General features: G+C 36.3%; 1 protein-coding gene across 3 annotated transcripts in view; it reads left to right on the forward strand.

Annotated features, from left to right (window-relative positions):
* Positions 1–15,491, forward strand: part of LOC129734578 (mitogen-activated protein kinase kinase kinase 1-like) — a 68,814-nt gene that overhangs the window by 34,598 nt on the left and 18,725 nt on the right. For all 3 annotated transcript variants that reach the window (XR_008730111.1, XR_008730112.1, XM_055698193.1), the window contains exons 2-6: positions 9,048–9,198; positions 11,801–12,004; positions 12,691–12,891; positions 13,777–13,893; positions 14,439–14,587. Coding sequence is in view for 1 of the 3 variants with exons in the window: in XM_055698193.1 (XP_055554168.1) it covers positions 9,048–9,198; positions 11,801–12,004; positions 12,691–12,891; positions 13,777–13,893; positions 14,439–14,587 (822 nt within the window). In the remaining 2 variants the exon portion in view is untranslated. The remainder of the gene's footprint in view (positions 1–9,047; positions 9,199–11,800; positions 12,005–12,690; positions 12,892–13,776; positions 13,894–14,438; positions 14,588–15,491) is intronic.

A 15,491-nucleotide genomic window follows, 5' to 3' on the forward strand; every position in this document is an offset into this window, starting at 1 on the left:
GATATGAATGCAGCAAAGTCTTTACAATCTCAGTCAGGAATATGCTGAGAATAAGAAAAAATGGTATATTTTTGTTAAGGAGTAGTCTGTATACTTGCTGTCCTGTAATCAGCTTCCTTACTTTATCACAGACCTATTTGGTTATTATGGATTTTTTTAAATGGCTTTCTAACTACACTGATTATTTTTTTTAAAGTTACCTCACTAAATACTCCCCTCCTTATTAGATAAGATTGCTGCACTTAATTACTCTTTATATTCTGGATTTTAAAGAAGCTGAAATAGGAGTTATTGAAACCATAACCATTTTTAGCTATATGCTTGCAGAAGTTTTGAATGCCTTTTCTTGGAAGTTAGTTGGTTTTTTTTCATGGTAGCTTGTTTTTATCTCTACAAAAATATTTGTAACAGTAGCTGCCACTGTTAGAATGGGTATAGTTGCTGTATGCCTGGCCTGTGGCTAGACTAGTTGACAGACATCACCAAAAGGTCCCTCCTTGTTGCACAGGGAGACATACTCTCCCTGTACAGCACAGTGCACTCTGTATTGCATGCGAGGGTGTTTTACTGAAAATCCTAAGTCTTGGGTTTTCATTGTAAGAGCATGGTTCACCTGTGATTTTCTGCTGATAGAAAATATGCTGTCCACTATAAATCTACCATAGGTGGGTGAAGGGTTCTAATACGTTGCTATAGGGTGGTGTTTTTTCACCTAGAAGTTACTCAAAATAGGCTTGCGAGGAATTTTTTAATTTATTTCTGCACCTCAGGAAAGCTTTTTATGCCAGAGCTAGAAACGTATGTGGAAATGTTTACTCCCCTTTGGCTTTTGGAGCTAAGCTCAGTGTGTGCATAAATCTTTGCAGGATAAGGAGACATTTTGAATGGGTCTCTGAGTGTCAGTGAGCAAAACAGACATCTCTTTAGCAAGTTTTAGTGCTTCTTTAATACAGTTTATTATTGAATTCCTAAATCTTAGGAAATCAAATTAATAATTGCCAGTGTAACTCAGACTGTTCTGTTTTTTCTTCTCTTTTCATGTAAGTTTGTCCATATATTTATCAAATTAGAGCATAAGCTTAAAGATGAATACCAAATAACAAAACCAGATACAGACAAGATATGTAAATAAGAAAAATTGGGATCATTAGCATACTGGGGTTCTGCTTCATGACTTCTAGTTTTACTGAAGTAGCATTTAGTAGATGACGATAATAATTTATAATTGTCAGCAGTGTACACTAAGAAACAAATATAATCCTGATGAGAAATAGAATTTTTTTTTTTTTTTTACCATGGAAACATGGTATTAAAATCATTCTTCAGAAAAGAACAAGAGCAAATCTGTTAAATGTCTTTCTGGGTCTCTAGTCTCCTTCTGTAAGGCCAGAGCTTGTTGAGGTTTATAACTTTTTTAAAATTTATCTTTAAATATTTTAAAGACTTATTTGTTTTGAAAAGAGTAAGTCTGGTTCTCCGTTTGCATTACATACCATTTACTGCCTAACCAGTCATTAAGACTTAAATTTAGATTGTTATGCTTCTTTGCTAGAAAGAAGAAAATAAAGGCTTATAAATGTTATTTGCTTTGTGATTTATGATTGTCTTTTTGCCGAGAGAACTTTAAAATTCCCTTTACACCAGCAATCTCGGAACATTTGATATCTGCTGATAATTCTGCAGTCTTGAACAGTGCCAGAATGGTCTAAATTCCCTTTCTTGTTTATAACTCCTCACAAAATTATTTAATAGGTTGTAGCTTTGGAAAATCTATGTAGCTAATTCCTGTCCAAGTTACTTGTTTACATGCTAATCCCCTTTCTCTAATAGCTATGCTTGTGATCCTATAACCTGGTGCAGATGAAATAATCATAGTTGACTGTAAGTGAGCACTTGTATTGCTATCTTTTTCTTTTTAATGACATCACTGCAGTTCTTGGAGTAATGCCCATTAGTATGTCACACTGGGATGGGGGCAGGACGTGCTTTTTCTCCTCAGTTGCCCCAATGTGAGCTGGGCATACTGGATTCCGTTCTCTGTTGGGATACTGAAGAAACTGACTGAATCTTGTGTAAGCTGTATTGTCACATTTCAGATATTAGTCCAAATACATAAAATTATGAAAATAATTAGGCTGCACAATTATTAGTGGCTTTGGGTCTCCATGTATCAATGTAAATTATCTACTTCCTGTAACTTTGAGAAATTTTGCTCAATAATGGAATAAACTTGGTTTTATAGAGATAAGATACCAGACTCCCTCTGCAAACCTTTTAGTATGAAAGTAAAGAGTTTGAGAGATCATGTAATGAACTGCTATTTTAAAATCTTGAAAATATCACAGTATATGTATATCTTGATGCATCAGAGTTGGTACTGGGAGACTGTTGTGGTTTAACTCCGGCCTGCAACCAAGCACCACGAAGCCACTTGCTCACTCCCCCTCACCCAGAGGGACGGGGAGGAGAACCAGAAAGGAATGTAAAACTCAAGGGTTGAGATAAGAACAATTTAATAGGTAAAGCAAAAGCCGTGCACGCAAGCAAAGCAAAGCAAAGAATTCATTCACCACTTCCCATGGGCAGGCAGATGTTCAGCCATCTCCAGGAAAGCAGGGCTCCATCATGCATAACGGTCACTCAGGAAGACAAGCACCATAATGTCAGATGTCCCCTTCCTTCTTCTTCCCCCAGTTTATATACTCAGCATGACATAATATGGTATGGAATACCTCTTTGGCTAATTTGGGTCACCTGTCCTGGCTGTGTCCCCTCCCAATTTCCCATGCCCCTCCAGCCCTCTGGCTGGCAGGGCCCAAGGAACTGAAAAGTCCTTGATTCAGTATAAACATTACCCAGCAACAACTAAAACCATCAGTGTCCTATCAACATTGTTCTCACATCACGTCCAAAACACAGCACTGTACTAGCTATCAAGAAGAAAATTAACTCTATCCCAGCTGAAACCAGGACAGAGACTAAATAACAGCAGGAATGATTAGAGAGACCTAGGAGCTTTTGTAATATTTGCTTCAGATGTCTGATAGCTTCCTTAGGAAGCATGCAGAAGAGAAGCCCATTTCATTAGCTTTGTGGCAAACATCTGTTGTAAATAGAGACTGATATTTCTTGTCTTGTTCTGTAGGAGGACTCCTTTTCAGTGGCTACTGAATATTGCCACAATCTCAAAGTATGACTAGGTGGCTTCACAGCAAACAATTCAACCAATTTTTTTACATATTTCAAGTAGGTGGATTTGACTAAATAGGAGCTAGAAAATCCAGGCAGGTAATTTACCTCTAACTTTAGACATCTATCTTTGAAGATCTGTGTCTTCATCACTGAAGGGGTGATCCTTCTTGACCAGGGCCTGTGAGGTTCCACTGAAGGTGATGGCTCAGTCTTGTGCTTCAGTTATGAATGTTGTCCTATTAGCAGTGAAATGTTCTTTGACAAATGCATCTTTTTGACCTGTCAGTCTTCCAGAGATACACTTGATTATCATGGTCTTTGAGACCAAATGACTTTATAGGGAGAGAAGACAAGGGATGTATCAAACTGAGTAAATAACAATTACTACTAAACTAGTAAAGGTGTAGGCTCAGTAGGTTCGGGTTTAGAGCCAAATAACAGAAAGGGTTTTCTTCAATGTTTTCACATTCTAAATGGATTTGTTAGCCTTTTATAGAAAAATGCTGGAAGAAATAGGATAAGCTTTAACTTTTAAAACTACTTTGTAAAGATGTGGCTGTCACCTGATGGTGGTTTCCAGCAGGGATGCTTGCACTGCAGCCTGGGATCCCCAGGGCAGTGGAGGTTCCACAGAAACCTGCTGGGTGTTACGTTTCTCTGTTTAATTACACCTTGTCACGTGAAAAGGGTGGGGGGAAATCCTCTCAACCCCAGGTGTTTGATCTGTCTATCAGTACCCCAGGAAAGCCAAGACCCTTGTGCCCGACCAGTCTGTCAGTGTCCCATTATAGGGACCCTTCACTGAACAGTCCCACTGGATTGGAGGGCAATGCAACTGCCTTGTTCAGGGAAACATGCCAACAGCATAAGGGGGACCCCTCAGCAGGTCTTCCCACTTTATTTAAATGTGTTACCCACTGCCAGCAACTGTTAGCGCCCACAAAGGACTAACACTAACAGTTTACAGAATAACACTATTATAAAATCATGACAAGTTAAGTTTCGTGATTGCCAGTGATAGGGACTGTCTGCAAAAAACAAGCTTGAAATGATACACAACCAAACTATATACAACCAAAACCATAATTACTAATGACAGCTAGAATTAGTTAGTTATTTAGCATGCATAAGTCAAAGTTCTTACCCAATAGGCATCCCTATGGGGGAGAAGACAGGTTCAGCCCATCAACTGATCCCAGAAGTTACAATAGAGTCTTCCTTAACTTCCACCTTCATTCATTCAATTTTATACTTTTCTTTACTCTCAGGTGGAGCTTGAGTGACTCTAGTCATACATTCTTTCATTATTGATTGGTGTAAACTTCTCTCACTTTCATTTAAAGACATAGTTTATAAGAAATACAAAGTGCATGCTCGGTGAGGGGTGGTCGTGCCTTACAGATGGGTAACTTTGGGATGGAGGTGTGTGTTAGTATTATAATGAGCAAGGTTCATCTAAGGAGAATAGTTTCACCACAGTTGTTGGTCCAGCAACAGACATCTCATATATTTTCCATTTGGCAGCTGCTATGCAGTTTATCGGCTGTATGGTACCATCAAGTTCCCAATCCTGCAGGGAGTACAGCAGAGCCTGGCTGCGTGTGTCTCCACTCCACCCTCCACTGCTCCTCTAGGATAGCAGGTTGTGTTGCCTAGGGAACCATGGTGGAGTAGATTCCATGCATGCCAACTGTCAGAAAGTGGCAACTGTATTTTTCTCTTAAAAAGTTGTTATAATACTACAACTTCTATTAGGTCTGTAATTTCCCCCCTCCAAGCAATTTTCCCACACACCTGGGCATCACTTATGCTTTTCCTGTAGTTTTGTAACATGTTTTATACTTTATAAGTAAGTTTTAAAATATATGTAGAAAATAAAAGTTTATTTGAGGTAAATTGAAAGGTGTTTCTAATGCAAAATGCTTGTTAGTGATTCATCTAAATGACATTAAGTAGCAGTTTTTTAATGTGAGTGAAAGGCAAACAGTGGGTGCAGAGTTCCACTCAATATATACTCCTTGTGAGCTTTAGTGGGAAGCGTATTGGTCAAATGAAGGCAGTCTAGTTATTCTCAAGGAAAGATGATGAGCTATTGGAGAAGCTGAGGCAGCTAGAAAAAAAATAGGACTGTTTTCGCTTTTGTATTTGTCAGCTACTCTAACAGAAGAATAGAACTTAATTTCACACTTACAACATTTGGCTAAAATTCCTATAACTGTTTTAGGAAGCTAGATTCATTAGTCTCTGTGAAGTAGTGTGTTCAGTGCTGTCTTTAAGTGACAGTTGCTGCCATTAGTACCAGGTTGAGAAAGTTCCCTGTTAATTTTTTAATTTTAATGAAATGTGTCATACTTTATCTTTTCCTTTGTTAGGATGGACACAAATGATTAGATAACAGCAGTAGTGGGTCAGGAAGAGGAGAAATGGGAGACTGGCAGGAGGACAGACCATGTCTTGCTCATCTTGATCCGATTTTTTTTTAAACTGATCTTGATATCATTAAAAATACTTAATGGCAAAAGAAAAAACTGTGAACACTGCTGGAACTGTTAGTGGTCAGAAGTTATCTGAAACACTAGTAGCTGACCTTTTCAGGGAATGGCTAACTTTGTTTGTTTGAATTTTGTTTTTTGTCACTGCTCCCCATGCTGAGCTCTGCTCCTAGCATTCCTCCAGGCCAGATGGACTAGCCCAAAGTTCTTGGGACCTGTTGAGGGTTGGGTTGTAGGTAGCTGGCTGTCAATATTCTTAATTCTTGCTTACTGTCTCCAAAATGAGCTCTCTACATCCTGTCTAAGCTTGCCCCCAGTATTGATTGTCACCATATATGGCACTTGCACTGAGCAAAATATATAACTTCTCCCATATTCTTTTCTTCTCATTCAGTGCTGCTTCATTAAACCCATGGCTGCTCCTTCTCACAATCTGTTAAGCACATTGTTCTGACAGAGCTTCTGTGTGACCACTTGTTCATGAGTATCTTCTGTGGTCACCCATGGTTTGACCACTGTTACCTTTGCTAACTTGCTTCAGACAAATGTTTTTAAAAAAATAATAAAATTACTCAGCAGCTAATATTTTTTTTCCTCCCTGCGATTGAGTATTTGTAGATTAAAAGTTAAATTTTATCTGGAAAAAATCCTTGTATCCTCCTTTTTCTTTTTTTGGCCTGCTCCTTAGCTGTGTCATTGCTGTTCAAATAAAGTACTACATAGCAGTCACTTAAGCACATTGTTACCTTGACTCAGGAATAGCTTTTGCTGTATGAAGATCAGGATCAAGTCCTCAGTGGAGTACACTCTGGGTTTTTTGAGGGGTTGTTTTTGTTTTGGGGGGTTTTTTTGTGCTGTGGTACAGTGATATGGGGACTGGCAACCCACCTGTTGTCATGTAGATGACAAACTTCAGCTTGACTAGAACAGATGAGTTTTGCTTTAGACTAAAAAATAAACAAAACCTGTAGGTTTAGGCTACAAAATTAGGATGTCCTGCAGTATGCAGGAAAATTTGAGCATTCACAGGAAAAATATTTTTTCCACAGATCCAACAGTATAAGACTATTTAGTAAACTATAGTCTTAGCCAAGCTTGAGTTAAAATAGGAAGGTTTTGGGATTTTGAATACTTCAGAAACTGTGTTCTGTAAAAATACACACAATAATTAAATTCTGCAAAAAGATAACTGATTTACTGAGCAAAAGCTTTCAGACTCAGTTGGTCTTTCCCACCTGCATGGAGGAAAAGCACAAGAGTTCTTTGTGCAGGCAAGAATAGATCAGTTTAGCTGTCACGTGAGCGGAAGATAGTTGCCTCTGCTTTTTAGAAAACAAGTACAGATTGTGAAGCCTCCACTGTCATATTGCATTGTTCATGAATTCAAGTCCAGGGGCCTCTAAAAGACTTTTTTTATATCAGTTGAGAAGTTAATCATGGTTATATGAACAAATGAAATACTGTATCATTCTTTCACTGCTGGGATAGTGTTTTCTGTCTTGTATACAAAGTATTTATGCAACTGAGATGGTTCATGCCATGGAATAACTAATATAAAAACCATAGTAACTCTATTTTTAACCTGCACCTATATTATTTTGAAGCTGTACCGTTCTTATGCAGACAAAGATTTTTGTCTTTGAACTGATTTTTTTTGACTGAGGAAAAAATGTAAAATCAGCCCTTTTTAGACAATACAGGTTTTTTTCTCCTACTTTAAGCTTTTAGGCACATTCTTCATTTGTACTCTACCTGCTTCTGTAATGTCTTTGTTTTTCATGAAGAATTGCTAGGTTTTGTCTCTTTCTAGAAAGCAATAGTATGAAATTCAGTGCTGGGACAAAAATAACTTTTCACTTGCATTAGATTTGAAGTTAAGCAAACATTAACGCTTAACCTCTGAAAAAATATTAATTTTTCGACTGATTGTTTTTCTATTTATAAACATTTAAGTCTTTAATGGCTAGACAGTTCTGAGTGTCTAAATTTGGTTATTAACAGTAGGTTTAGATATTGCTTGAAAGAAAATGAAGTTTGTTTACAGTATCCATCTGTTTATCACTTCAGCACTGAACAGGAAGAGTTATTTCCTGTCTCAGAATACTTTGTTTCCTTTGTGTCTATTAAAAAAAAAATGACTACTCCTTCTGACCAGTGAAAACTTCTCATTTTTCAAAGTAGGGATTTGTGATAAATTAACTTTAGTAATACATTGCTGATAAGCATTGTAATTTTAACATCTTATTGCAGTGAATGTTGTAGGGAATATGTTGTAATCATCATATGGTGCATAAATGTAGTTTTAACTGAATAGCTAGAAGTTTTAGAAGTTGAAGACTGCATACATGAAAGCAGTAATGTAAATATGCAACTGTTTCTCATTGTAACTATTATATAGCCTTAAATTGTGATTTTATTTTTGAAACAAAATTTTATTCTGAAAGTTAGCTTAAGCTTGCTTATTTTTAAAGATGGCTAACTTCAAGAAGATGGAAGGGGATCATGTACTGCTGCTTAAGAATGTGGTTTTCTTGGTGATTTAGCTGATAATTCAACAGAATCAGGAAATCTTCCAGACCATTCATATTTGTTTTTCAGTGTCTGACAGTATTTTTTGCTGCTTTGTTGTTGCCAGCAATCACAGGCAATTACTTTGCTGTAGGTCAAAAAAGCACAATCCTAGATGAATTATACTTTCACTTTACAGATATGAACTTGCTGTGAGTTTTGCTACAATTGTAGCTGACTTGAAGTGCTCTTGAGTCATCAGTCACTCAGAAAGCAATTCTCAAGGACACTAGCCTTACTTTCATTATTTCTGTGTCTGGTTTAAACATACTGTGTATTAGTTTACAAGTCCTCTTTTTTTGCGGAAGTGTTCATGTATAGGAAGAGGCACTACATACATAGCTTCATGATTGTGAATCCCTTGAAGATGGAAACTTTTCACCATTTATATTAATTTTATAATTTTTTCTTTAAATAGATTGCAAGCTTTGAATTGCCAATGCATGCATGAACGATCACAACACTTCTGAAACTTTTGGTGAATGACATGACATACAGGGTAATTATTGTATTGGTTTAATATTTGCCAAGACATTCCTCTTTACTGGGTGTCCAACATTACAAGCAATACACACATTTTAAAGAAATACCCCTCAAAACAGGTATAGTGCAAACTGCAGACTAGCAAATTAGTCATAACTTGAAAGGCTTGCTGCAGTCAGTTGAAAATGTTTTAGTAGCTGCATTTTAAGGAGAGGAAGAACAGGATGGCACAAAGCTTAAGAACGCTATATTATTATACCTTAACTAAAAATAACTGCATCTATGACTACAATATATTTTTCTTTGCTGTAGTTGTGACATGGAGAATAGAGAAACCCTCAGGGGGTTGCAGAAGATGGATGACCGCCCAGAAGAGCGTATGATCAGGGAGAAACTCAAGGCAATGTGTATGCCAGCCTGGAAGCATGAATGGCTGGAAAGAAGAAGCAGGAGAGGTCCTATGGTAAGTGGCACGGAAATAAGGGCAATATCTGTGACAACTATTACAAATAAAAATCCCTTAAACTTCTTTCTTTTAGAAACCTTTTTAATCATTAACAGTGTGCAGACTCTTAATTGTGATACTTTTTGTTCATTTTTTATGAGCTGTTTAACAAGAAATTGTGGCTGACTTTCTGAAATGTATGCATTTATTAAGCTTTATTTTTAAAAAAGTATATTGCTGTGCTGCTGATTGTGCTGTGGCAACACTGCCCTCTAATGTCAACAGCAAAAGTAGCTCTTGTTCATTAGATAAAGACTATTTGAGTGTAAAACTGCACTGTAGTGCTTTGTACTCCATTCTCTAGGGTTTCATGACTTCGTATTTCCTTTGTTTGAAAATGTTAACATTTTCTATATGTTTAATGTGTGTGGATTTTTTTTTTTGCTAGATTAATATACAAACTGCAAGCTTATTAGAACCAGAGAAATCAAATCTGAGTAACTCCTTCACATAAGTCTCAACTCTACTAAAACTTGGATGCCAGAATATTCCTATTAGCCTTTTTGGGTAATGCTTTTGTATAAATGGCTCAGAAGTAGTAATAAGAAATTTCAGACAGATCAAACCAAAAACTTATTAAACACAGTTAAGATTCTAACACTAGCATATTCAGTATAATGCTGGTTAATTAATAGCAATTATGTTTAAGTGTAGTTGCATTGGTCAGTATGACTCCTGTGTAACATTTGATGGGAGTGCTAATTTAAAGGTGAGATCATCTGATGCAGTAAACGAGTGTTTGGGGGCAGCTTTTCTAGAACAGAAATAAGGGTTATGTTGGTAACTTTCTGTCATAGGAACATTGAAAATGCTTCAAGTACACCAAAAAAGAAATACCTTGAATAACACAAACCAGTTCTTAATTGAAAAAAAATTTAAATGCATCTTGGTTACTGCATAGCTTGAAATTATGGTTCCTTGTTCAGCCCACTTCCCTTGAGGTTTCTGGGTATTTAAATACAAATTTTGATGCTCCAGTTTCTCAATTACTACCATTTCACATTTAAACTTTTTCAAGCACTAGCAACTGATAACTGTAACTTGTCAAAATGCAAATTCATGTGCCTATGGGCTGTCCAGGAAAGAAAAAAAGCATTACAGTAATCAGTAGGAAGAAAAAAACCACAACAGCCTGCATTGCTTTTCATACTTTTCCTTTATCCTGTTTGTCTTCATAATCAGATAGCAATATATTTTAAAACAACAACAACAAAGGTTTCTGAAAAGTTCAGGTTTGTAAGAAGAATACATTCAGTATGGTGACTTTTTAAGGTAAAACAAGCAGTGCTTGGCTCAAGGCTGTAAAAACAGGCCTTTCCTCTCTTAGGCAATGCCTAACTGCTAGGCTACAGCCTCCTCATTGTCCTCTTCTTCCTGTAGCCTGCTGAAATTTAAATGCATTTTTGGATAGTGGAACAGCTTCAGCTGGATGAGTTAAATGCTTCAGTTTAAAATAGTATTTTGACCTTGTGGATGCAGTTCAAATCATCAGGTAGAAAGGCATTGAGGCTGGATGTCTCTTCTGCATACCCTGAGCAGGGAAAGCTCCTTCCATTAATTAATTAATTAATTAATCGATCTATCTATCTATTCATTCATTTATTTATTTATTTCCTAAATTTGAGACCTCTGCAGCTTTCTAGGAGAGATCTGCTCTGTTAATCTGAAGTGTTACTTGGAGCTTCCCTCCAACTTAGAGTCAAGCCTCTAAGACATGGGGAAATGTAGAACTAAAACTGCCTGCCTGCTGTGACTGCTTTTAATTTGATTCCATGGGGCCTTACTCTTCTCATGTATTATGTAGGTCTGAGGGGCAAGCAGCTGAAAGTTGTCTTGAAATATTCCATATCTTAGTGTCAAAATTCAGTGTTTATGCAACAAAGCACTGTATTAGAAGTGTATGTGCTCACTCTTCTTGAGCACATGTGTCTGTTCACGTAGTGCAGCAATGTGTTAAATGATTAGCTCAGATACCAGATGCAGTGTAGCTGTTTTACTTGTATTGCAGGCAGAAAAGCTGCCCATGGTTCTTATAGGGCACAGCACACCTTAATTTTGCTGTATTGCCTCCAGGTTTAAAGTAATTTTACTTTGCAGCAAGTGTTCATATTGTGCTGTAGAAATGGCAATCCTGCTATATATCAACTGATACTTACTGTATGTAACAGATGGATCCAAGGTTATAGCTCTTAAATAAGCAGACAACACCTGTAGAAAAAAAATATTCTTTTGGCTCCTACTATCCAAATGGGAGAATTGCTGTCCTCTGAGATACCATGAATGACAATTACAGAAGCACTTTGACAATCAAATCAGTCGCTGCCACAAGTCTAATAGGTGGCACAAATGGACAAGAAAAAGGTTCTTGCTTGTGTTGTGTATAGATTAACAAGATAGCCCCTATTAGATGTTAATGTTAGAACCTGGGGAATATGCAAACTTTGAATGTCTAAATAATGGCTTAATTATAATGCTAGCTAAACAAGTTTTGATGAATTTGTTTTGCTTTAATGTAAAATTATCAAATTGTAGTTTTAACATATGGTTTAATTGCTGCAAGGTGGTGAAACCTATCCCTAGGAAAGGAGATGGATTGGAAATGAACAAACTCTCTCTGGAGCCTCGGGCTGAAGGACAAAGCACTGCTTTTTCACCTACACAGAAAGGAAGACGTAGTCCTTCTCCTAGTAGCTTTTCATCATCCTCTAGGACACTTAAATCTGAATCACCAGGTGTTAGAAGAAAAAGGGTATCTCCAGTGCCTGTAAGTTGTAAGCTGTGATGTAATTTTTAATTTGGCTATATACCGCAATATTTGCTTAGAGAACAATTGGTATCTAATCCTTTCTGGGTAGGCAAAATGCTGATATAAAGGGGTTATGACAGGGTATCACTTGATATGCTCTGCATATCTCATGTTATACTTCTTGTATGGAATTTTGTTCTTTCCTCTTAGGTATGACTTTTCTTCTTAATTTAGTCCTGCTTTCAATTTTTATTTGTAGGAAATAAATGAAGAAATATAGGTACTCAGTTGTGAAGATGTATGTTCTCTTAGCTTGATTTTTGCATGAAGAGGTGCCAGGAGTTTGATTTGTGCTTTTTTGATTGTTTTTTGGTTTTTTTGGGTTGTGGTGCCCGTGTCCCCCTGTAGTTTTTTGCATGTCAGTTCTCCAGGCAGGTATATTCCCTTGGGGATAGGATTGTTGACTGGATGGACACACCCCAACTCACCCCACCTCTCTTCTGCCCTTGAATTGCCCTTGAATTCTGGGCATGAAAGAAAATTAATAATTTTACATTCATATAGTCTAAGCAGGTTATAGTTTCTTCAGATTTTGGGGACTCTCTCATTCTATGTCATGGGGGGGGGGATGATGGACAGACAGACAACCCATAGTTAAACTTACTGTTGTCCTGGAAATGCTCATGATGGAACTGCTTATGTAGTTTCAGAGTGGACGAATAACACCACCTCGAGGAGCCCCATCTCCAGATGGCTCCTCTCCATACAGCCCTGAGGAAACAAATCGTCGTGTCAACAAAGTTATGCGAGCCAGGCTGTACCTGCTGCAGCAGATAGGACCCAACTCTTTCTTAATTGGAGGAGACAGCCCTGATAATAAATACAGAGTGTTTATTGGGCCTCAGGTAGAGAACATTTTTGTGTTGTTTGTAGCTTTTATTAATTTATAGTTAATCTTGGAAAACTGTACAAAACCAAATTAGACCAAGTTAGTCGCAACCCTTGCAAATAGTTCTATAAAGTAATGTTTAAAAGATATAATCTGTGATTGTTTAATATAATGATCAGCTTGTATTTTTTCAAATATGTAGCAAGTATTACTTTTGTCTAGTTTATCTTTAAAAAGAAAAATACTCTTGGAAGTAATTACTAATATTCTGTATATTTCTCATTCCTAGCAGTGGCTTCTAATTGTATATCTTAAGTATTTTTGGCCACTTCATTTTCCTAGTTTCTCACTCTGAAATGCTATGTTTTCTCTATTCATGGGATATATAAATGACGAGCACATGACACAATTCTTTTTAATGCTGTGATAATTTCATTAATACCCATAGTGAAGTTGTTTTCAGAGACTTCCATAGTACTGCTGTGATGGTGTATTGGGGAACATTTAGGTTTCTGAATAAACAGAAACATTTAAGTTTGATTGTTGTCATGTTATGGGTATATGATGATTGTATGCATAAATTCCTTCTAGTATGAAGCATAGCAATAACTTCAGCTGATTTTAAAAAATAAAAAAAGGGGGTGTGTGTGTATCAAGAGAACTGGTGTTATAATTGTCTACTTTTCCATACATATTCCTGAATAATATTTTTGGGATTCACATTTTATGTAAGGCCATGCAAGAAGATATGACTATCTATATATGAAATATTTTGCATTAACTAGCTTTGGGTTTCTAATAAAAAAGGGGGGGAGGGGGCTAGTATATGTCTTCATGATGAACTTAATGATCTATGTAATTATCAATTCAGTAGAGCCCTAGCATATACTTTTCTTTGCAGACTTGTAGCTGTGGTCGTGGGATGTTCTGTATTCATCTGCTGTTTGTTATGTTGCGAGTCTTCCAGCTTGAACCCTCAGACCCAATGCTCTGGAGAAAGATGCTGAAGAACTTTGAGGTGATAGATTTCTAATAGATCTAATGGCAGACCTAAAATAGACTCCATGTAAAAGTCTTTAGAACATTATCTTAAAAATGCTGAGAACTACTGCATTTCAAAGCAGCAAGAATATATGTTTTTAATTATATCTTTAATTTGGGTTCAAGAGCCCTGCAAGTAGGAAAAAAATCTGCAAATAAAAGGCATAGCTAAAAGAATTAGTAGAGAGCTGTAGTTTAGCAAGTGATTCAAATCTTGGATTTTCTACTCAAATTTGTTTATGTGTCTCACTGATTAGCTGAAAGGTAAACAGAACAAGGATCTTCAGAAGTAACTGTGTGTATACTTAAAGCTATTTTTAATAAGTAAATAGGTTTTTGTTGTAAAGTTTCTTGTGATCTATTTATTAGTAAGACTTCTGAAATTCCTGCTATACTGCTAATGCATTATTGTGAAGGTAAACAGGTCTTTCTTAGCAGTAGTTAAGCTTCAGTAATATTACCTTCTAAATACAAGCTATTCATAGCACAAATATGACTGTTGCCATCTTTTTCTGATGTTAGGTTGAGAGTTTGTTCCAGAAATATCACAGTAGGCGTAGCTCGAGGATCAAAGCTCCATCTCGTAACACCATCCAGAAGTTTGTCTCACGCATGTCAAATTCTCATACATTGTCATCATCTAGTACTTCTACATCTAGTTCAGAAAACAGGTCAGTATTTCTTTAAAGGAATTAAAAACTTTATTGTGTATTTTTTTCTAATTTTTGAGGCTTAGAATCACCTACATTCTTTTTTTTCAAAGCTGCTTTCGTTTCAAGCCATGTTAAGTCTCTGTATTTGCAAACAAATCAAGAGTCAAGCATACATTATTCACAGTCATACCAAGTGGGCATTATACTTTCTGTTTGTAAAAAGTTAAGTAGAGCTGTGAAAAGAATTTTTTTGACTCTTATGAATTTGGGAAACAAACTCTAGAAATGAAAATTATCATCTTCAAGACTGAAACGTATACATTAACTTTGGAAACTTGTTTGTTTGTGAGCATTTGTTCAAATATAGTACTTGTGCAAATGCTGACAAATGAAGAAACAGAATTTCATTTTTTTCCTCTTGTCCTAATAAATTTGTACTACTTTGGAGAAATGCTTGGGCCTATGACAATATACTGAAAATTTCTGGGTAAATGTACTGTTTGTGTAAACATATATAAAAACCATGGGGTTTATATATCTATATCTAATTAAGAATATATTTTAAAAACCACTTAATGCAAAATGAGTGGGTAAACTATAAGGGAGTTGTTAAACGATTATGGTTTTTCATAGTTTATACCATATTAAAAGATGCCTTATTTATCAGTCTTAAGTGGTTTGATTCTTTGATAGCACTTGAGTGCTTTTTCTTTTATATTGAAAAGATATTGGTTAACTTTTTAAACAAGTGATTTGTGCATGCATTAATTAGCAGACTGAGTGAACTAGACATCCTATAGAGAGATCAAACCACAGAAGGCAACCAAAACCGAGGCTTGCTTTTGTGTAAAGCAAAACTTAAGGAGGACCTTGATATGTTACTTTGTGATAATAAGCATATAGTTAGATTAATATATTCAGA

The sequence above is a fragment of the Falco cherrug genome, chromosome W, assembly GCF_023634085.1.
Source record: "Falco cherrug isolate bFalChe1 chromosome W, bFalChe1.pri, whole genome shotgun sequence".
Classification (NCBI taxonomy): Eukaryota; Metazoa; Chordata; class Aves; order Falconiformes; family Falconidae; genus Falco; species Falco cherrug.